The 24,191-nt window shown below is 43.9% G+C and overlaps 1 protein-coding gene across 1 annotated transcript in view; it reads right to left on the bottom strand.

Moving 5' to 3' along the window:
* The window catches only part of RIBC2 (RIB43A domain with coiled-coils 2), a 146,759-nt gene that overhangs the window by 12,683 nt on the left and 109,885 nt on the right, over nt 1–24,191 (bottom strand). Inside the window, exons 4-6 of the mRNA XM_086952747.1 lie at nt 22,880–22,998; nt 22,212–22,439; nt 11,865–12,031 (exon numbers count right to left, since the gene is read on the bottom strand). Of these exons, the coding sequence (XP_086808873.1) occupies nt 11,865–12,031; nt 22,212–22,439; nt 22,880–22,998 (514 nt within the window). The remainder of the gene's footprint in view (nt 1–11,864; nt 12,032–22,211; nt 22,440–22,879; nt 22,999–24,191) is intronic.

Below are 24,191 nucleotides of genomic sequence, written 5' to 3'. Positions count from 1 at the left end.
GCACGACTACTCACTTGCGAGGGTCTCAAGATGCTGAGAGGTGGGTGGGGATGGATCTGAGATTCAGTCAAAGAGCTAGGTCTTGAGGTCCTTCTGAATTGCGGTAGCAAGGGTGATTGCCTGAGGTGCAGAGGCAGGGAGTTCCAGGTCTTCGCAGCGAGGCGGAGGTCTTGCAGATCCGTGGGAAGGTGGCCAGGAGGAATGCAGGTCCGATGTTGTGGAGAGCTTTGTAGGTGTGCATGAGGAGCTTGAAGGTAATTCTTTAGGTAGCCAGTGAAGGTTTCTCAGGTGGCTGGTGATGTGGCTGCGGCATGGGATGTTCAGTATGAGTTTGTCAGAGGGGTTCTGGATGTTCTGCAGTTTCTTATGGAGTTTCTGGGTGGTGCCAAGGTAGAGTGAGTTGCCGCAGTCAAGTCTGCTGCTGTCGAGTGCATGGGTGACCGTTTTCCTGGACTCGGTTGGGATCCATTTCAAGATCTTACAAAGTAGGTGGAGCATATGGAAGCAGGAGGACGAAACAGAGTTGATTTAGCGATCCAATGATAGCGAGGGGTCTGGTATAATTCCATGGTTGTGTGCATGGTCCGAGGGAGTGGGGAGGGGATTCCGAGTGCTGCGGGCCACCAGGAGTCGTTTCAGGTGGAGGGGTGGTGCCCAGGATAATGACTTTAGTCTTGTCTGAGTAAAGCTTGAGGCAACTGTCCTTCATCCAGGTGGCCACTGCCTTCATCCCATTGTGAAAGTTCCTCTTGGTAGCTGTGGGTTTGTCTATGAGGAAGAAAATCATGTGTTGTCGCATAGGAGATGATGTTGAGTCTGTGGCTTCTGATGATGGCTGCAAGTGGGGCTATGTAGATGTGGAAGAGAATGGGGCTCCACAGCTGATTTCTGTAGGTTCTGAGTTGAACGGTGGAAGTCAGCCTCTCTGTGTTCGGCCGGTAAGGAAGGAGCTGATCCATTCTCTGGCTTTGTCGCAGACGCCGGTGTCATGGAGTTATGCTTAGAGGGTGTGGTGGGAGAAGTTGTCGAAGGAGGCTGAGAGGTCCAGGAGAATGAGGGCAGCAGTTTCGCCTGGGTCAAGGAGGGTGCGGAAGTTGTCTGTAGCAGCGAGGAGAGTGGTGTTTGTGCTAAGGTTGTTTTTGAAAACCGATTAGGAGGGATCCAGGATGTGGTTCATTTTAATGAACTCGGAGAGTTGTGCATTGATGGCTTTCTCAATAACTTTGGCTGGGAAGGGGAGCAAAGAGATGGGTCTGTAGTTCTTGAAGTCCGTCAGGTTAGCAGCGGGTTTCCCCAGCAAGGAGTTGATCTCTGCGTGGCTCCAGTCTTCCGGGAAGGTGGGGGACTTGATGGAGCAATTGATGGTGCAGCAGAGTTCGGGTGCAATGGAGGTGCCGGCTCTGTTGAAGATGTGATGAGAGCAGGAATCTGAGAGGACTCCAGATTGGATGCTCTTCAAGATCCTGAGGGTGTAGTCAGAGGTGAGGGTGGTCCAGTTGGACAAGATCTGCTGGAGTCTGGAGCCATTGGGTGTGGTGGTTGCAGGTGGGATGGTTGCAGGTGGGGTTGTATGCGGGTGGGGTGGGTGGGTCTTGGGTTGCGAAGCTGTCGTAGATCTCTTTGATCTTATGGTGGAAGAAGGTGGTGAGTTTGATGCAGAGGTCTTGAGAGGATGGAATATCTGCTGTTTCTGTGCTGGGTTTGGCGAATTCTTTGACCACTGCGAAGAGTTCTTTGCTATTGTGTGTGTTGGCGTTGATGCATTCCTGAATGGCTGCTTTCTTTGTTGTTCTGATGAGGTGGTGGTGTGCGGTGACGGCGGTTTTGAAGGTTGCGTGGTCTGCCATGATCTTGCTGCTCCTCCATCTTTTCTCGAACCGTCTGCAGGTGGGCCTGGACTCTTGGAGGGAGGGGGAGAACCAGCTGGCTTTCTTGGAGGGCGGGTTTCCTGAGGGGAGCCAGTGTGGTGGCGTAGTCCAAGATCCAGCAGTGGAGGTTGTGTGCTGAGGTGTTAGAGTCTGTGGATGTCGATGGGGAGGGTTTGCTGAGGGACATGGTGAGCTGGTCTTCAGTGACCTTGTTCCAGCTTTTGCAAGGATCGCTGTGGGCGTACGGTGTGTTTGGTGAAGAAGTGGATGCAGTGGTGGTCTGTCCAAAGTTGCTCTGAGGTGTGGCTGACGAAGATGTTGCTTGCAGGGAGAAGATGGGGTTGAACATGTGTCATACTGAGTGGGTTGACGGTGTGACCAGTTTTTTTAGTCTGATGGTGGTGAGGTTCTCCAGTAGGGATCAGGTTTTCTAGTCCTGGAGGTTGTCCAGGTGGAAATTGAGGTCACCGAGGAGGATGTAGTCTGTTGAGGCGAGAGAGTGGTAAGCAATGAAGTTGTCTATTGCTTCACTGACGGGGGAAGAGTCCGGGAGGTCTGTAGGCAAGGTTACCATGGAGGGTGGCGTTCAGGTTAAGCTGGATCAGGAAGTTAAGGTGCACCATGTCAGGTGAATTGTCAGAGCTGGTTGTAAGGTAGATAATGTTTTTATGTATGAATGGCATTGCCTCCTCCCGGTCGGTTCATGCAGTCCTTGTGGATGATTTTGTAGCCGTCTGGGATCGCAATTGCGATGTCCGGGCCGAAGGTGGGGTTCATCTAGCTTTCAATGATTAAGGCGACGCCGGGGGAGATGGAGTCTCCGCGGTGTGTCTTTTGAGGGAGCAGGTGTTGGGTAGGATGCATCTGAGGTGGTCAGGTCCGGTTATTGAGGGTCCTGTGGTCGGGGAGGTCTGCTGTGCGGAGGCAGGTGAGGGTGCAGTTGCGGCAGGTGAATGGGTCTTGGGTGTTCTTCAGCGACGCAAGGTGGCAGGCAGTGGAACATCCGTTGTGGAGGGTGTGGAGGGTGCTGGAGTCATATCAGTGGATGGTCCGAGGACCAGAGTTCCTGGCGCTGGGCACAGGTGGGCTTGCCTAGGAGTCCATATTTTCCTTCAAACAGAATGTCCTCTCTCCACAATGAATTATTGAAGAAGCACAAACCTTCTTGGATATAGTTCAAGGCAACTATTCTAAAATTTCCATGACAGACAAAACATCTTTGTTATGTCAACTTCAAAAAAGAGAAAAATTACTGTTCAAGAGGAAGACTCTTTTTAATAGGCAAGCCGCTTACACTCAAAGTACTTAAAATGTGTCAAGATGCTTCTGTTGCTGGTCACAGAGGCATTAAATCTACCATCAATGTACGGTCCCGCTCCATTTAGTGGCCTTCGTTCAGAAAAGACACTCAGCACCATGTTAAATGTTAATGATAATGTTAAATAGTTTTAGAAAGAGCATAGCTGCCCTAGGGCTTCTCATCGCTGAGCAATTGAGCTGTGGAGGGGGAAAATGTTTGTTAGAATTACTGCGGGAATAACCATGTCTTTAACTTTTTCCTGAATCTAGAATCCACTTCTACCAGTCTTAATTCATGAGGCAAGGTGTTCCATCTTGCTCTCTTAATTCTTGTAGTTCTGAGAAGGCGTTCTTGAGATGATCTTAGGCTTCTGTTGGGGACAAATGGCACAACCAGGCCTCTGATTTTGGGGGACCTCTATTGTTTATTGCTTTATGTGTCCAGTAAAGTGCCTTGAATGTAATACTCGCATCAACCGGGAGCCAATGGAACTGTTCCAGATGCTCCCTTACTGGTTAATGAATTGGGATTTTGCAGAGAAGCCTAGCTGCTGTGTACAGCACAATTTGAAATAATTTTATAGTGTATTTTGGGGAGCCTCGGTAAAGGGAATTACCATAGTAAAGGCCGGAAATCACCATAGAATGAATTACTATTTTCCTTAAATACTTTGGAATCAACTCCAGGACCTTCCGGTTCATTCTGAGTAATCCGAAACACATGTCCGCCAGCTTTTTTGCTTGTTCTTCCATTGATAGTTCTTTGTACACCCAAATTCCCAAATTTTTGATGGAAGGGTTAGGGGTTGGAGAGCTCACCATGAAACTAGGGCCAGCTAGACAGAGGCCTGAGGACGGCATTGCTCCCCAGAATCATCAACTCTGTCTTGTCCCCATTTAATTTCAGATGACTGTTAGTCATCCATTTAGCCACTTTTTTCAAACATGGTGCCAATTGTTTGCATTCAAGATTTGCTCCATTAACAACGGTGACCACCAGGTGTATGCCGTCTGCATACGAGACCATGGATAGGCCAAATTCATGGACGATATCTGCTAGCGGCCGCATATAGATATTAAATAAAGTGGGGCTGAGTGAGGAACCCTGTGGCACCTGTGTCAGAGAAACAGCCATTACTTGAAGGATCTATTATTTAGAAATGTGACAAGCCAGTCAGTCAGTCAAAATTAACTTTAATCAGCTGATTAAAGCCATCCAAGTACAAATAACAAACAGGACAGATCAAATCTACATTCATAAAATACATAGATATAAAATAAGTTAAGATCCCCCGTCTTGTACCCATGTAACAGACATAGAAAGTAAAAAAACATAAAACGGTTAATAATCTTCGTAGAGACCTGCTCCACTCAGTGTTCATTGACTACCGCTCCCGTGTGGAACAATAAAATACACTCCATCATGTAGTACAACAATTCATACAAGAATGAGCACGCCTCTCAAATCCATAACAGGGAAGATAACCACAAAAATGACAATACAGCCCACCAACACATAATTAGGCCTGGGAGCAAATAAATAAATAAACTAAAATTAGCCCAGCCCAGCTTTACATGTAAAAACCAAAAATAAAATTTAGATAACTTGATTTGTTGCCGTATCCACAGGGGAGCTCATAAGTGACCTGTTCCTACGCCTGATTGCTCCTGCTAGAAAACTTGCTACCCAAAAACCGACCATGGGTGACGCTAGCGTTTGTAAATATACCAGCGCCGGCCTAACTTGTTCGAAGTTACAACCTCTAAGCAAAGGAATGATACATTTTCTGCACAGTGAATTGTAATATGCACAGAAGAATATTGTGTGAAGAGTGTTCTAGTCTGAGAAATTATCACAGGGAACAAGGACTTAATGTTCCTTCTTTGAAGTACTCTTTAGGAAAAGCAAGGATCCAGGGAACCATAACAAGCCTGAATCTTGTCAGAACAAAGAGATGGTATGGTTTGTTTATATAAGATAAATATGGTTGCATTTGTCGTCCCAGGCTCAGTATAGCAAATCTTCTCACCATGGGTTTTTTCAATTCGTTCTCCTCCCTTAATACCCTTCGTCTATGTGACAAAGTCGACCTGTCATCGGAGAAACATATGGACCAAGACAACTGGTGGAGCGCTATACCTCCCTCTCCCCCTCTTCTTTTTTCCTGACAGGATGCCTGGACCACAGATCCCAGAAATGCCTCTGGCCTGGACGATACACTCGACAGCGGCGATTCCGACTGGAGAATCGGGAGGAATGTGACTCCGCCCCCTGATGTGTCTTCCGAGGGAGCCGTAAAGAAGAAGGATATCCGGAGGAGACCGTGGCAGTACACTGGAGAGGAAGACAACCCAGGAGGAGAAAAGACTGTGCTTTACGGAGGGATCGCTGCGGAGAGGAGAGAGGACCGGAAGGCCGTGTCACCTGGGTCACCGGCAGAGCCAGGAGACAAACGACCCCACGAACCGCCCAGCCACGCACCTGGAGGTGCCTGGCTCCTACAGGTACGCAACCGATTCGCGGGCTAGGTCGTGAGGCGGGATAGCTTACCCCGGTAGCACCGAAGCAACACAACATTCTGTTAAAGCCCTTTGTTTTTGGGTGTCACGTTTTGAGCACTACACACCTAGTCCTTTTTTTCTTTCCAGTTTGACGTGCTGTGTGCACGAGTGCTCGGGTGTTCCCTCACTACCCTCCCTGTCACTAAGACAAATAGCAGAAACGAGGCCTCACCGCTGCTCTTGTCTCTTTTGTTTATGTACCCCGGCATATGGACAAAGAATCACCTGAGACCCACCGCAAGAAGAGGAAGGAGCGTGTACACCGAGAGTCCGGGAGAGAAAGAAGCCCAGTGCATAAAGCGGAACTAGACTTTATTAGCCCTGAAAGACTGAAAAGGAGAAAAAGACACCTGTCTATACTAATGAAACCTGCGTTACCATACTCTAGTCTCCGTTCAGATCCTTTACCAACGCAACAGTTTATCTAAGAACTGCTGCTTGAGGTCTCTGATGGCCGGCTTACCCAATGCTGTGAGGGTCAAAAATAAATCGGGGCAGCCGAGCATTTCCATCTGGTCCTTAATATATCTAATCAATGGAATGTCTAAAAACTTTGCCAGGGTGAGACAATCTTGGATGCTCAATTGGTTAAGATTTGGAGTAGGTTGTGCCCAAATTCTCAGCCAACGCAATAAAGGGGCAACCGCAATCTGGTCAGAAATAAAACCTGCTATTAATTCCTCGTGTTTGCTAAAAGTTTGCACCGAAAGCAGCCTACGCAAAAAAGTGTTTTCAGCTCCCTGGATTTCTCTGACGTCTGTGTAACCCCAGATGTCGCTCCCATAAGTCGCCATAGGTAGACACTTGGCATTATAGATCTTCATAAGTGCGGGAGTGGTTTTGATCCTATTCTTTTTGCAAAGTCTAAAGTGGCCCCTGATGCTCTAGTTAGTACGTTCTTTTTGTGTGCCCGCTGCGTGTTCCATGAGCACCGGTCATCAAAAAGTACCCCTAAATATGGAAAAGCAGGGAATTTTACTAACTTGAGTCCCTTGCAATAGATTTTTATCCTCGCTGCCCTCCTCAAGCCAATGGACATAGCTTGTAACTTTTTAAAATTAATGATGAGGTCCAATGGCTACATAAAATCTATAAAACAATTTAAGACCGTTTGTAGCCCCCTTGCGGTCCTGGCCACCAACACCGCATCGTCAGCATACAAAAGTGCTTGTATCATTTTGGTGCCGGCTCTAGGGATATCCTTACAACAAGAGATAAGAGAATCCCCATATTTATTAATATAGAGAGTGAACAGCAAGGGGGCCAAAATGCACCCCTGCCGGACCCCTCTTTTAACTGCCCATGAACTAGTCAGGCTACCATCTTCATTAAAGCGCACAGCCGCTGTTGTGTTTTCATGGATGGCTGCCAGAAAGATAAATCAAATCAACGTCTAGCCCTATATCTTGGAGGATCACCCTGAGTTTTGATCTGTTAACAAGGTCAAAAGCCGAGGTTAGATCCATAACGGCCAGATGGAGGTCCCCGCACTTTGCAACTGTATACTTCCCTATCACCAAATGGAGATTAAGGCATTGGTCCAGCGTACCTTTCCCTTGCCTAAAACCATATTGGAGATCGGAAACTATACTTGCTTGATCGAGCCACTCTGTAAGTCGTGCCGGGACAACTTTCCCCGTAATTTTGTTGAGGAGCGAAATAGGCCTATAACAAACTGGATCGTCCCTCTCTCCCTTCTTAAAGATCGGTATAATAACCGCCTTGGCCCAGGACAGAGGAAAACCAGACAGACAGGCTGCATTAAAATCATGGGTTAAAATCTTGGCCTATAGCTTAGGATCTGTTTTATAAAGGTCAGACGGTACTCCGTCGGGACCTGGAGCTTTCTCCCCTAAGGTTGATGTAATCGCTTTAATGACTTCATCAATTGTAAAAACAAGAGGGCGGCATATGCAATCACTAACTAATGTCCCTGTGCAAGCCAATCCAAGGCTTTGTCCTGAATCCCTATCTCCCCAAGTCTATTTAACAGAATGGAATAATCTATGGTGTCAAATGTCACGCTCAGATCCAGGAGAAAGACTGCGGCTGAGCCACCTTGATCAAGAATGCTTTTACGCTCTTTGTTAACTGCAAGAAGGGCAGATTCAGTACTATGCTGACCATGAAATCCCATCTGAGTGGGTTGAAGACGAATATTGTCTTCCAAAATATCAGACAACACCTGATTTACATGTTTCTCTAGGGGTTTTCCTAAAAAAGGTAGCAGTGAGATTGGACAGTATTTAAAAGGTAATGATGGATCTAGATGCGTTTTTTTGAGCAACGGTCTAATGATTGCATGTTTCCATATTTTTGGAGATAGTTCCTGAGACTAATGAATGATTAAGAATTTCAACTGTCCGAGAAAGAATGGCCTCCATGCCTTTAAGTAGATCATGGGGGTTGCCAGATCTAGAGCAGATCCCAATTTAGATGGTTTGCACTGTGTCTTTATTCAGAAATAAAAATGGGGTAAGACAGGAGGAGTTGGAGTCACCAGAAAATCTGTTGCATGACTCCTTGAAATGAGTCATAAATCTCTGTGAACTTTTTTCTAGAAAAAGACTGCTAACTCCTTACATCTTTTCATGGAGGGTTGTGAAGGGGAATTACCCTGGTTTGTGGTTGTCAAAGATTTAACAACTTTAAAAAGTTCCTTAGGGGAATTTCCCGCTTGGTTTCTCTTTTCCTCAACAAAAATTGGCCTTGGAATTTTTTACTTCATTGTGATAACTTCTTATGGCCGATTTATAACTCACTTTTAAAGATGGGTCATAATCCTTCCTCCATTTTTTCTCCAACTTCTTGCAATATGTTAACTTCTATCAAATTGGTGTTCAAAATAAGTCTTCCCACACTCGACCTCTTGGATTACTTCAACTTTTTTCATCCCCGACACGGAGAGACTGTGAGCCACTCGTAGCAGCACATGCTCTGCACATTATCCATCAAATGAGGACATCATTCCCTTTCCATGTGCTCCCTATGACCGTTTACCATAGTCTGCCATTCAAGCAAGATGCTAATGCTAAACGACAAGTTTATCTAGTAATAAGATTCATACACTTATCTGTGTCGGTATTTCCTCAATGAAACCATAACTGAGTTCCTATCGTCTGATATAAACATAACCAGAACATTGCTACCCATTGGAATAGTAAGGAACAATCATCCATTAGACATAAGGTGCAATTTCCCTCAGGATTTTTTTTTATCGTTTTAATCGTACCAAAATCTCCTGACCAAGTAATAAAGGAATTGTGGCTTTTTTCCTGACGAAGGCGTTACACACGCCGAAACGCGCGTCAAACAATATACAGCCCTGCCATAGCTCTGTTTATTGTATTGTATTTTAAGAAACAGAATTGCTATGTATATGATCTGTCTGTTTTTTAAAATATTAGTTTATACTATGTATTAGACATTTACATTGTTTTTATTAGAATGTATGAATAATTGAATAAAGCATCTACATAATTTTTTACTAATTGTTTTTAGTTCATTAGTTGCTATTGTTTGACATTACTGGTTGGAACTATGAGACACATATTGTGCATGTGTTTATTGTGTACTTAATTGTCTAGGAAGATATTTACATTGTGTTCTACCTGTCCTAGAAATTAGATAAAATCAGGGGGTCCTTGTTACTTTCATACATTACTTCAGCTTTTGCCAGACCCTCCTGAACCTTGGCATACTGTATCTACAGATTTCATCAGAGTGCACTACCTCCATCATCTAGTAACTGAGTCATAATGGTGACAGTAGATTCCTTTTCGAATATGGCCCTTTTCACATCTTTAAAAAAACTGCCTTCTGCTACAACCATAGGCAATATGTTTTTGCAGGAGATTTTTTAGTCTTTATGGGGTGAGCTGTCATCTCAGTATGCTTCCCATTTTAAAAAAAACATTGAGCAAATCCTTACAGGTTGATGTAGCCCTATTCTCTGGTTTCATCCACAAACTAATGGGCAAACAGAACTTCTGAACCAGAGCCGTGAACAATAACTTTGTTGTTTTTATAATTCCACACAGCATGATTAGACCACGTTTCTTCCCTTGGCTGAGATTTCCTATAATACTCTCTTCATAGTGCCACCAACTCCACACCTTTCTTTTGTCTGTATGGTCTTCATCTTAAATCCCTTCCTTCTCGGCCCTGTGCCTCTCTTTCTGTTGCACGCATCTGCTAGTTTAATTTGCCACCTTTGGATGGTTCATAGGCGTATTCTTGGTAATCTACAAGAGGCTAAACAAAAGATGAAGTCTGTTGCCCATCGGTGTCCTTCTCCTGTTTTCCTTCCTGGAGATAAGATGTGGCTCTCCTCTAAATTCTTACCTGATCATCTTTCTCCAAACAAGTTCAAACCACGCTTTTATGGCCCCTTCAAGATAGTGAAGATGATCAATCCTGTCGCCTTCAAGATTCACTTGCTTCTGTTGATGAAGGTCCATACAGTATTTCATTCCTCACAGTTGAAACATTATTGCAGTGATCCCTTTCATTGCTTCTTTTTTCAACACCTACCACTTTTGGTGGATGGTACTGCTGAGCTTGAGGTTCTGGAAATATGACACTCACGCCCTTCGAGGAACAACCACCAGTTTTTTATCAACAGGAAAGACTATCCACCCAGGGAGCTTTCATGGGAAGATGTGTCTTCCTCCCATGCCCCTGTCCTAGTTTGATTCTTTTTTTGAGAGTTTCCCTACAAGCCTGGGGCCTCGAGAAGGGGGCATACTGTTGAGCCAGCAACCTGCCTCGCAGCTATCTCTGTTCCCATTCCAAGTGGATGAAACGCAGGGCTTCCAAGCATTGGGGTAGAGGCCAGTGGGTCAATGCATCACTGCTCCTGCACACTCACCTCACTGGGTCCGGCTCACTAGTACCACCTCTCGCAAGTCCATTCCTCTTCTTGGGAAAGCTGGTTGGGAGAACGCGGTCAGCGTTTCCATATTGTTGGAAGTTCTTCTTATTCCCAGAATCCTCCTGAGTATTTACATGACCCAATTTAAAATTGTGGCTCCACCTGCTTTTAGTGTTCTTTTCCAATCCATCATGGCAGCCGTACGTTCCTGTGATGCGATTCTTGTTTTACCATTATAAAAGGCAATTTTTCCTTTTGCTCCCTGTGTTCCAACACTTCTTCCTGTGGGTGTGTTGCACACTCCTGTTCCAGTGAATTCTGTTTAGTGCTACTGCAGTTCTCGAGTTCTCCTGTGTTCCTTCTGCCTTTGAGTCCATCTTTAGGTACCATCCGCTGGTGAGGCCCATCAGCCATTAGAAGGTTTTTGCCTGTGGGAATTTTACTCCATAGGAACTTCTTATGGGAGGCACCACCTACTTAGGTGCTTTTCTAGTGTATGCAGCATTGTGGCTATTGGAAGGCTTTGCCCTTACCTCTGGCAGACCAAGACTGTTAAGGACTGGGCATCAAGGCCAGGTCGAAGTTAAACAGTGTTCTGAGAGCATTTCCAAACAGAAAGGTGTGACACATCCATCATGAGGCAAGCGTGCCCATGCTCAAGGCGCCTGCGTGCACACTAGCAGCCATCTTTAAATTCGGTTTCCTTAAATAGAAAACCCAATCCAAGAGTGGCATCTATGTATGCCCATGCATCTAGGAATATAAGTTTGCATGGCAGTGCTAACAAGCATTGGCAAAGCCAATAGAACAGCCTTTTAAATGTAATACCCAATGCTAACTGGCAGCCCATGTCGATGACATGACTGTTCTGGAAATAAATGTCCTTGAGGCAGATGATAAACATCTCATGGTCCTGGGGACATGAATGAGAAGGCTGCAAATACCAGGGAAGAAGTGATCCACCACCATGTTAATGCCACTGGAAGGCTCTCTCTCAAACTGCACCTGTATTTAGATGGGCAGATGACAATCAAATTCTCCTACGGAAACACATACAATCAGGCCCACTTCTTCTACATGAACCTTGTTTCTCTAATATAAACCTCAGCAAAGGGATTCCCACATGGAGGTGCATACAAGATCCCAGTAAGGAAGGCTGCATGATTTGCCCCCCACCATAAATCTCAAATGCAAATAAGAATTGCTCTGTGAATAAACAAGAATTGGAAAGACCTAGTCTCTTCTCTCCTCCATGTACTTACTGTTCTTTGTGTGCTTGGGAAAGCTGCATATTCAAATGATCCTGAGCTTTGCGGAGTTCCTTTTCCTGTCGCTTTTGGTGTCGTTCAATAAGCACCATTGCCCTGGCAGCTTGTACACGTTGTCGATCCCAATCTGCTGCTCTCTGACGTTCCTCTTCTTCTAACCTCTATTAAAATAGTGTTAAATCAATTATTATAATGTCATAGGATAAACATTTCATTCCAATTATGCAAAACAGTACTAGGTACTCCTTGCAATGACCTCAACTCCTAGTCCCTCTTTCTCCAGGCTTCTGAAGCACATCAACACACCGAGGAATATGACAGAAGTTACCCGCTAATGGATTGGTATAAAGTTGTGTTAAGTAACCCAAAAAACATTATTTTAACTAAATGTTAAATCCTATTCCTAGGTCAAAAGCCCGAGCTTATAAACAGAGAGTCTCCACAAGTGCCACTAAATTATCTTAGATTGGCTAATAACTTATTGTACGCCTACAATTGGTTAGCACCATAAAAGGATTGAAAACAAATCACAATAAAACTCATAATAACCTGCATATAATTCCTCCCCTCCCTTCAAAGGAAAGGTACTGCAGAGAAAATACATCACAGTAGAGCATACCTACCAGGCTCAGTTTTACATTCATTAGTAGATAAGCCACAGATGCATTAGAAAAACAGAACTTATGAAATGAAGCCAAACTTTCATTTAGGAAGAGTGCAGATGAAAGAATAAAGCAATGTAGCTTTTAACACTATGTCACAAAATAGCAATATGCACTAAGCTTACGGTTGTTCCCATGCGCACTGACTGGCATTCCTACACCCAAGCGTAGTAATGCTGCTTGTGAGGCAGAGGTAAGACCGATTTCAGGTTTGACAGCTCAAGAGCAGTGTGGTATATGAAAGAAACTACTTGACCAAGATCACACAGCTTAGCTAAAACGGGTAGGCAACCCTGTTGTATATGCAGCGCAGGCTTGCCTTAATTGTCGGATGTATTAGCGAGTGATGTTCTATGGGCCCCTTCCCTGAGGTAACCAACTGTGGCAGTTTCTGGCCACCATTTTGTGTGTCTTGTAAATTTTAGTCAGAAAGGCACCTAGGGTAAGGGAAACACTATAGGGGCGGGAAACACTATAGGGACAAGAAGCACCTAACCCCTAGGTCAACCCCTGAAAAATTCCAGTGGACATAAAAAGAAAAAGATTGAGGAGCAAAAAGGGGGAGGACCACCCAAAGGGCTGACAGGTCTAGCATCAATGTGTATGTATTCACTGCTTTATTATGGTGGGCTAGCAGCTAGAAGCGCAAACACTTCTAAGGCGGCCCCTCCCTGTTCTTTCGGGGAGTGGCTGTAGCCTCTACGTCCCCTGTTGGATGTACCCCACTACTACTGTTTTGTTCTCAAGTTTAGTTGTGTCAATGGGATTTGCCTTTGGCAAGATTCGGTTGCTAAAGTGGGAGGGGGTTGGATAAGATATCAGGAGAATGCAAATAGCGAGATCAGAGCTGTAGACAGAGTGATAAGTCCAACAATGACACTTGGTGAGTGCTGTCCACTATACACAGTTTGCGTATCTAGATCTTTCCACATGGATAAAGGGTGAAGATTACAGGTGTATGACATGGAATGCCCATGGTCTCAACTCCCCAAAAAAGATATGGCAGGTGTTGTCATATTTGGACAGACACAATGTACAGATTGCCCTAATGCAAGAGACTCACCTGAACAAACACACAGTTCTAAAATTACTTACAGGTGGTCGGGGTTCCGGCTGACATCTTCCTATTCCACTTATGCTCGGGGTGTACTTATTCTGATCAAGAAGGGTGTACAAGTTTGGCCTACCCACACTCACACAGACTCAGAAGGCCGTTGCGCCATGGTACAGGGCAAACTAGGCAACCTCACAATTATTAATATGTACGGACCTGTGGTTGATGATCCCACGCCTTTAATACAAATGCTCTCTACGCTACGCACATGGCCCGAAACAGCAGTAATGTGGGGAGGAAATCTTAACACGCATCTGGACCCACAGGTCGACAAATCCAACCCGACAGGGGCTCGTACACTTAAAGTTGCCTTATGTATACATGAAGTCATGACAGAACTGGGCCTGGTAGATGTCTAGCGGTTGTGGAATGGATAGATTAAGGTAAGCACACATATCACACCCGCCCACAACAGTTGGTTCAGGTTGGAATACTGGCTGCTCAATGAAGACGCAAACAACTGGGTTACTCATACACACAACCTACCCGCACTTTGTCAGATCATAATCCTGTCTTCCTGCAATTGCATATCCCTACTAATCCCCCATCGCCCCTTCCCATGGCGCTTCCGTGCTCAAGCATTACTTGATCCCACATTCAATGAAGCCATTAGGACAGCCATAGTTCATTATTTCACAGAGAATACAGGCTCAGTGGACAGTCAGGCATCCCTCTGGGAGGCATTCAAGGTGACTATAAGGGGGGGTCTGGATTAGCACTACATCAGGCATTTTGAAGGAAATAAGAGGGCAACTCTTCAAAACCAAGATAGCACTAGACGGGTTGGAAAAAGAGTACTGGGCGTCACCATCTAACGCTTTACTCGCCCGCATACGCAAACTCTTGGCAGACTATGACAAATTAGCTGAAATGGAGGCGAGATATAGGGGAAGAAGACACGTAGCCAGAGCATATGGTTATGGTGGTAGACCGGGCAGGATCCTTGCCGCTAAACAGTTATTCCGTGAAAATCATACTCAGATTGATAAGATCATTGACGGTATCGGGTCGGAACACTTCACCCCACCAGCCATAGTGGAACAATTTAGGGACTGTTATAAGGCATTATATACCACACAGGGCAACGTAGCTGAAGACATCATGGTGGAATACCTATCAGACACGCCTGTGCGTGGTTATCGGACGCTCATCGAGAATACCTATCTTTGCCATAGACAAATAAGATGTCAAAGACGCTATTCTTTCCCTCTCTAATGGCAAGGCCCCTGGGTCGGATGGTCTAACGGTAGAATTTTACAAAACGTACGTAGTCCTTCTAGTGCCCCATCTATTAGAAATGTACGCAGAGGCGCATGAATCTGGCTGTCTACCCCCATTATTACGGCAAGCTATGATCATTACACTCCTCAAAAAAGACAAACCACCTCCTTCATATGAGTCCTACCGCCCAGTATCGCTGATCAACCTAGACGCTAAGATTTTGGCAAAAATCCTAGCTACAAATATTCAACCTTTAATGCCCCTCCTCGTGCTCCCCGATCAGTCTGGGTTTATACCGGAAAGATCCACTTCCAAGAACTTGCGTACCATTTTCTCTATGTTCCACATACTTAACCCTGACTTGCCAGCAGCCGCCATCATGCTTGATGTGGCTAAAGCATTTGACTCTATAGAGTGGAGTTACACGTTTCATATTGTACGCAACATGGGATTCCCTAATGTCATACTACAGTGGATCCAGATCTTATACACCGACACGACAGCCAGGGTGCGTGTGGGCAGCCGTACCTCTACACCATTCCAGCACGTGGCACCAGGCAGGGCTGTCCTTTATCTCCTCTCCTCTTTGCCCTCGTGCTCGAACCACTTGCTTGTAAGATTCGGCAATGTCACAGAGCGTCTGCTCTCAATTTTAAACACCGACCAGTCGGCATCTCCATGGATGCGGACAACATGGTCCTGTTCATTAGGGATCCCCAACAACATTTATCCCCTGTTCTTCGAGAATACATAAAATTTGGTCTGTTCTCTGGACTTACAATCAATTGGGAGAAATCGGTCATCATACCATTAACCGCAATCACATCCCAACCTCACTTGGAATACCCTTTAGTATGGACGGTGGACCCAGTTAAATACCTAGGTGCATCGTGATCCTGAAATAGTAATCAGGGAAAATTATGGTCGGGCATACGACACACTAGAACAACAAGTGAATCGATGGCTGCACCTACCCCTGTCTCTGGCAGACCGTATTGCAGTTATAAAAATGGTTATACTTCCCAGCATTTTATATCTTTTTTGCAACATACCGATCAAACTGACTCAGCACTTTTTTAAAACAATAAAAACTCAACTCTTGAGGCTAATATGAGGCACGGGACAATCTAGAATTAGCTGGCACACGCTAACACCATCCTATGACAAGGGTGGCTTTACAGCGCAGGATTTTTATGTGCATTATATCTGCTCTCAAGCCCAATATGCATACTATTGGTTCAGAACACATGACTTTACGCCGCACATAGCTGTGGAAGATGGAGATGCCCACCCAACCCCACTTGGAGGCAAGCTGACACATGTGAATAGACATACTCCAAAGATGGAAATCAATACACTAGATATGACCATAGCTGCATGGCAGGCGATTGGCAATCGAGCAAGCAAATTAACACTATATGCACCAGCGCTTCGCTTGGCCCACCAAGCCGCCTTGTCTGTCACTCAGGAGGCAGGACCTCTAAAATCGCTAAAAGAAGCTAGTATTACTCAAATGTGCGACCTATACCCTAACGGACAATACCTTGAAAGTAGCGATTTGGAATACATACAAAACCCCACCTCCTTGTTTCAATATATTTGCTATCGCCTCAAACGTGCCATACAAGACCACTACCATGAACTTTCCTGCTGAGCCCCAACACTCATGTCCATGCCACTGCTCGTAGTACTGCGCACCAAGAAGAAATGAGTTACTAGATTATACAGGGCAGTGCAGGAGGAGACGGTAAGAGGGCCTGATAAAAACATTGCTAGATGGAATGAAATACTAGACCCACAGATCACCAGAGAGGAATGGGAGCGGGTATGTCAATTGACGGGCTGTCTCACACCCAATGGGAATTTATGTATCATTCATTTTAAATTCCTCCATCAGATATACTATACTCCTTCCAAATTAAACAGAATGGGTCTCAGGGAATTGGATCAATGTAAACGTTGTAGGCAGCCGCACGTGGACTTCCTACACCTTGCCTGGCGCTGTGACCTGGTATTCGCATATTGGGAAGGAGTGATTGATTGTCTCCACTCCATGACGGGCACTCTGCTACCCTGCACACCTCTCACATGCTTACTACATTACATCCCACACTTGAAGGGTTCTGTAGGCAGGTTTGTTAGAGTTGCCCTCCTACTTGCCAACCGCCGCACTCTGTTTACATAGGACAACTGGAAGGGTAGATGAAGGATATGGTATATTGTAAAGAAACTTTAGCAACATACGCCAAAGAATTGCCTGTAACATCTAGACCAAAGCATATTTGAGGTCCACTTGAACACTTTCTTGCTCTCCCAACACCTGCAAGTGACGATTAACATTCTTAAATATCCATGCGGCACTTTGTATTCCTATGTAAACGCACTCACTGTGATATATCTGTAAAGTTTATGTGTTAGTTCTGTTGCAAACTCCAATCACTAAGGACACACTAGCTAATGCATTGTTGAAGCTCCTGCTCACCATGAGTACGCTGTTGTTGTCGGCAGTAAATGTATGTTGCACCAAAATTCAATAAAAATAATTTTTTTAAAAAGTTACTCAAGACCCATAGAGTGAGTACGCTCAAATCCAGCGAAGTAGCTCTACGCGTCTGGAGCAACTTATCACCTTACCGGAGATGGGTACTTACACTGAATTAGCTTCTTAATTGGTTATGAAACACAGTCATACCAAACATTACGAGAGGCTGGAGGACGAGGAAATTAAATACAGTGCACACAGCAGGCTTTACCGGGACCAAATTACAACCGGCAATAAGATAGAAGGACTTCTAAGAAACAGACAGTCCTGAGGTAGTCGCAGGTTAATCCCCTTTTGCGGGGAAACACGAGATAGCTTTGTGGCTAAGAACAAACGAACAACAGAATGAAAGAATAACAAGACAACTGTGACATTTTTAACATATCTGAATGGACTATATGCATTTTATATATAGGCGTGTGCTAAAGGCAAAGATTGTAAAAGCATGGAAGGGTTTTCTTCAGTTTACAAGACTAATCCCAAAAACTAGTAGGTTAACTAATAAACTTGCACTCTGGAGCAGCATGCTATCCAGCGTATAAAACGTCAATGCATTGTCAAGGCTAGTAAGCGCTGTACAAATGCAGTTACAAGACAATAAATAACTCTCCTTGACAACAATAGTACAACAGTCAACTGTAGTTCAGACAGTCTGCATAATAATTCCTATATAATGCTTGATACTGTTACATTCACAGAAGACAAAACTGCTATAGGTCATGTCCATCACCCAATAGTGTACCAGTCCACAGTAATAATAACCCACCCGTGCAGGTATGGAATCACTGAAGACACCTGCCATATGCCCTGGCCAATGGAGGACTTTGATTTCATCCACCAATGGAAGTAGCAACAAGTTACATACTATGACGGCTTCTTGACACCTTACCATGACAAACATAAATGGAGATGATATGAACAAAGTCTATCCCAGATATCTCCACCAACCTATGCATGCTAAGGACCATAAACTCAAACAAAATATAATAAGTGGACTACAGTCATAAAAAAATTCCATAAAGGGGCCTATAGAACTGCTTAAATCTTAGTGAAAACCATAAACTGCATACCACTTTTCAACACTTCTTCATGCATCACATTGCTAAGTGCTGTGTCTTATAACATGATAACTACATCTCAGTGATCATTGCACACAACTTTGAAACACTTCCCACTTAGGATCAAAACATAGACAACACACTTTCAACTACACAACCTACATAGTGTAACATGCTACACGTGTAAGCAAGCAATTTAGTGCCCCACATAGGGGTAGTAAGCGCTATACAAATATTGCAATACAATGTGGTGCCACAATGGATTTCTTCTCTCCATCAAAGCTAAGCGTTGAGGCAATTTGGACCAACAAGTGAACTTGAACTATTTGCATTGAAAGTGAACGAAACCGCCTACAAACCTATGGAGCATTTAATTCACGTATATAGCTTTGAATTCATGAGACAGAGATCCATGTGCTGGTCTTCTTAGCAACATGAGACTTACTGAAACTGAAGGCTTCTTTTGATGGCAATTTGCTTTTAAAGACATAGTAGCACATATGCCCATCTTGTAGAAACTCCTTTCAGTCTTGGAATAACAATGCCACAATCTTGCTGAATGGGCATACAAGACACGAGGATAACAATCTAGTTCTAGGAGTTTTCCACAACTTATATTACATGAATTAAAAATCATAAGCTGTGTTTTTGTATATGTGTTTGCCACATGGTAGCTTAAAACAAGATTGGAAAAACTATGAAAGGATAGTATGGAAAAAAGTGGAACAGAGAATAAATCAACGTCAGTGCCAAAACATCCAGCCATAAGAAAGAGATAATGAAATAAAGAAACCAGATGAGTTAACCTTTAAATTCAGTCCAGTGCTGTAATGACCCTTCATTCTATACAAGACAAAGCTCAGGTTAGAGATAATAACAATGAAAAACCATGTAAGTCTCAATTTTGGATTTAATGCATAACGAGGCTAGATTTGGAAGATGGTGTCTTTAAAGGCCACTTAAAGTATTTGTGGTTTCAACTGAATGTGTATTTTGGGATCAAGTTACAAGGGCTATAGTTTTAGGAAAATTCTAGTTATTAGGGTGGGAGGCTCAGGTAAATCACTGCAGATTTTCAGCAGTAAGAGACAGACAATAACTGGGCATAACAGACGATTTCAGGAAAATATCCCATTTGGATTCCACCGTCCTGCAGTTTGAGTCCTAGTCTGCAACATCACTATAACCTGAAACCCTCAGGAATATGGACCATAGGACCAAACTCACAGCAATTACGTAGTTACAATACCAATAGAGTAAGATAATTTGGTTCATGCGCTGTGTCAGCATAGGGACACCAAGAACCAAATAAGTTACATTCAACACTCAGACTTCCAACGAATAAAGGTTTACAGCCTGGTCATGCCTGTTTTCGCAGAATACTACCTTAACATTTACACTGAAAGAGACTGAAGTATACTTATGGATCTGAGGGAATTTGTAAGAGACCACCCAAGAAAAAGAGTCACTAATATAACTAAAGGTCTTCTGGAGCAGAATACTGAAAAGGAAGATCTTTCACAGGCCTTTAATCAGCTACAGTGTTGGGAAAACACCTGGCCCTTATGGGTTCCCAGTGGAATTCCTAAAACACATTGCACAGATAGCCACACTGCCCCTTAGAGAGATGTTGGCGAGGCACTGGGGAAAGGAGACCTCCACCCAGATATGAAGATGGCCGAAATTGTGAGGATTCATAAACCTAACACACCACAGGAGCTATGTGTTTCCTACCACCCCATTTCCCTTATCAACACAGAGGCTAAAATATTAGCCACACGATTTGCAAGGGGGATTCTATCATTTTCCTGATCGATACAGCTTCATGTCTCTCAGATGCACTAGGCATAATATCAGAATGTTACATAACACAAACCTACTGAACATCTACAGTGGCCATTAGCTGTAATGATAGTGGATTTTGGAAGAGCGTTTAACTACATATGTGTTTCAGATTTTAACATAGCACAACTCAACCCAGACTGGTTGTCTATGAGCTTTACAAGTAAAACAACACTGGAGAGCAGTATCCCTCCTTACAAAGAAACTGAACAAACATTTAAACAATCACTTGGTATTAAAAAAAAAATGTTATCCCGTGGGTAGAGTTGTGGAACAGATGAGCAGAACTGAATGGACATATTGAAATAAAATGAAAGATTAGTCTCAAGTGCAGAAACAAATTGGAGATGTTTGCTAGTTCTGGAGCTTGGGGGTGGGAGCAGGACATCACAGAAGCACCAGAGGATACAAAACAAGACAACAATGAAAATAAAAGGATAATGAATGGTGGTACGGGAGTAGGCAGTGTAGGGCTGATCATAAAGAGAAGGGGGAAATGAGAAATTTGGGTGATAGGCCTATGGTATGAACGACGTCGCTCGGGAAAGAGGCGGCAAGGAAGAAACTACAGGAGAAGGATTGAGAATCTAGCTCTATTGGGAGAAGATCGACTTTGAACTATTTTTCAGCAAAAGAATCAATAATACAGATATGGTATGAAACGTTGAGGAGTATTGGCTAGCACAAATAGCTGATGAAAAAGAGTTCACTGTGGTTGAGTAAAAGGAGTCATGATGTCAGTTTCCTTTTGGGATTTCCTGGGTGTGATAATATTGGAATTTCTAAACTGGGTAGTAATGGAAGGAACACATATGCTCAATTGTAAGATAGGTACAACATGCATAAATACCAGTTTTACAGATACTTGTGATGGAGACATGACCTACATCCATGCATTAGAAATCTCATTAAACGTCCTGATTGCAGCCATTTGGAGGACACATTTCTGATGGGGATATGGGAAGAAAGATGATATCCTTGCACTACTGGTCACTAGTAATAAATACTATGGACATATGTGAGGTGTTGCAACAGATGCTAGAGCAAGATGTGAGTGAACTAACTGAACAGGGGTGGCAGAAGTGCAAACTGGCACAACGCACAACTGCCATTTCATCTCAATTCTGGTTAATTGAGTTGATATACCTTTATTGGGTGTACACCACATGATGCAAGCTATGGAAAATTGGCAGTGCGGATTATCCTGACTGTCTCCAATGTCAGGCAAGCCAGGGGAATTTATTTGCATGATGTGGGTGTGCCGCAAGAATATGATTTTCTTGGAAGGAGTACTTAAAACGATAGGGAATGTATTGGGCTGGCATGTGGAAAGGACCCCTAGACGACCTGCTACACCTCTTAGAAAATATAGATGCAAACATGTAAATTATCCCTACTGCACTTGGGGCTTGTATTGACAAAATAAGATAAAGCTAAAAATTGGAGGCAGGGGATCCCTTGGACTTGGAGATGTGGACGCGGTGTCTCAACCATTGCACGATGATGGAAATACTAGTATATATATATGGAGCACTGAGCTGCCCACACAAGCACATGAGTGTTTGGGGAAACTGGATGGAGTACAAAGAAATAGATGTGGAATTGGGCTGAGACACCTAATATGGGGGCACACCACTACAGAGAACAAGGAGGCAGAACCTAAAGTAACGCCAATGACACGTAGATGTATGTGAGTAACTGATGAGTAACTATGGTATCTACTTTTGATTACTGTATGCCATTTCATTTTGCTTTCACTTATTACCTTTTTTCTTGTTTTTCAATATAAATGAATGCCAATGTAAATGTTTAATAAAAAAAAGTGACAGCCAAGAGGAGTGTATTTGGAAGAATTAGGCTGTACTCATTTGGGACCCCCAACACCAGCTAAGAATCCCTTACCATTCTCTCAAGGACTTGTTGTTTCTGAGTGAAGGTTATGTCCATCAGTTGTTCTTCATTCATTCCTTTCCAGCGGTCAGAAATCACACGGTGTGGCCCAAATGCACTAGTTGCTTGCTCAGGGTTTTCTGAAAGAAGGTCCCCCTGAAGGAGGTTGGAAATCTCAACAGTATTGTCTTCCTCATTCTGTTGCTTTTCAATCCTTTTCCTTTCAGAGGACTCCATAGCCTAAAAAACGACATCAAAATATAATATAACTTCCTGTATAAAAAAACCTTTAAACATTATCAAAAAATCAAAGTTGGATTCTACAGCGCTTAGCCTTTTAATATACTGGCTGAAGATCCTTACTGCGTCAGAATGATACTTCACATTCCCTAGCCAAGTAAGAAGTCCAATTCATGCAGCAGTAGGCCAGACAGCTGCTATCGAAATGCCTGCACTGCTATATTGTTTCGAAAAGTACATTTGTTACAGGCAATACTTTCCTTCCAGCTGGCAGCGATTAACTTGTGATATATTACAGGGCCAACCTATTCCTAATGTTGGTCTTTATACCTAAAGGTCTGTCTTGCTATAAGCCCTTTCTTGTACAATCAACCACATGGACTGCAAGCTATTGCTTATGTATTTCACTGAATTATGAAGAACAACTATGAACTGCATACCTGAGCCATATTAAATTCCTTAGTATTCATACAAACAAGTCGTCTTGTTTCTTCCTCGATCCTTTGCAGTTCCATAGCCCGCTGGTCCAGCTCAATTCTGGTTTTGTCATATAGTTCATCTATAACCAAAATAACATTTGGTAAAATGCATAGACTTCAATTAATCTATAAATTAAACAACACTAACAAGTCAAATAAGGCCTAGACTTTCGGTATCGAATTACTGAAAGGATGAAGATACACTTTATGCTGTTTATGTTAAGTGTACTTGTCCAACTGACCTTTCTGCAATTGTAATTGCACTCTAAAATAAGAATCAAATGGAGATAGCTGCAAAACTCTCATCATTACCAACTAACTTGCAACTAGACACTGGAGCTGGTTAGAATAGGGAGGTATCTGTTTGGTCAGTCATGACGTGTAAGTTGCCTTGGCGCTACTGACGTTCGAGACACTAGTTGAGGACGCTGAGTTGCCAGCAGGCCAATTCCTCCTACATACATCCCTCCTGAAGACTCCGACGGCTGCCTGGGGGGACCTAACCGACTACCGACACAACTACTACTACAATACCTGCATGTAATGGGTGCGGGATATAAAGGTAGTGCATTGGTTGGTAGAGGCGCATCTTACACTTACTCTGAAACCAATGCAAAGGCTCCGAGTTAGTTGGGAAACAGATAGAGGCCGGCCTGGACTGATAAGGAATGGGACACTGTACTGGCATGCTCCAGATACATACCGAGAAACTCCAGATTCAAACTCATACAAACATTCATCATACAGAGGGCGTACAAGATAAACAGATATTTTCATATCGCCACCTCTGCGTGCCCGTGCTGCCAGGAGCTAGATGCGGACCTACTCCACATGCTCTGTGCTTGCGCATCCCTCCAACATTATTGGCAGGAGGTAGTCACAACACTTGCCTTATGCACGAACATTACTCTGCCACTGTCATGGGAGATTTGCCTTCTACGGCTTTATGCCAGATCAAAAAACAATAAGGTCACCTCGAGATTCCGGGATTTGGGTTTAATTTCTGTGTAAGACTTATAACTAAAAAATGGAAACATGCAGATCCACCAGAGGTGGCTAGCTGGAAACGCTCACTTACAATATGGGCACAAGCGGGGAGCACAGCGCTACATATGGAGGAGACGGCAGGGCTCCGCCAATATCCTTTTGTGAAGGGCTGGGACAATATACTCACCGCCATTCAATGCAGAGATGCAGTGGAGGATGTGGTTGCCCAAACCACTGACCTGCAATAGACACAAGTGTCTTGCCGCATGATTACGCGGAACTGGTA

This window comes from Lissotriton vulgaris, chromosome 1_2 (assembly GCF_964263255.1).
Source record: "Lissotriton vulgaris chromosome 1_2, aLisVul1.2, whole genome shotgun sequence".
NCBI classification, from domain to species: domain Eukaryota; kingdom Metazoa; phylum Chordata; class Amphibia; order Caudata; family Salamandridae; genus Lissotriton; species Lissotriton vulgaris.
This window is presented reverse-complemented; position numbering and strand designations above follow the sequence as displayed.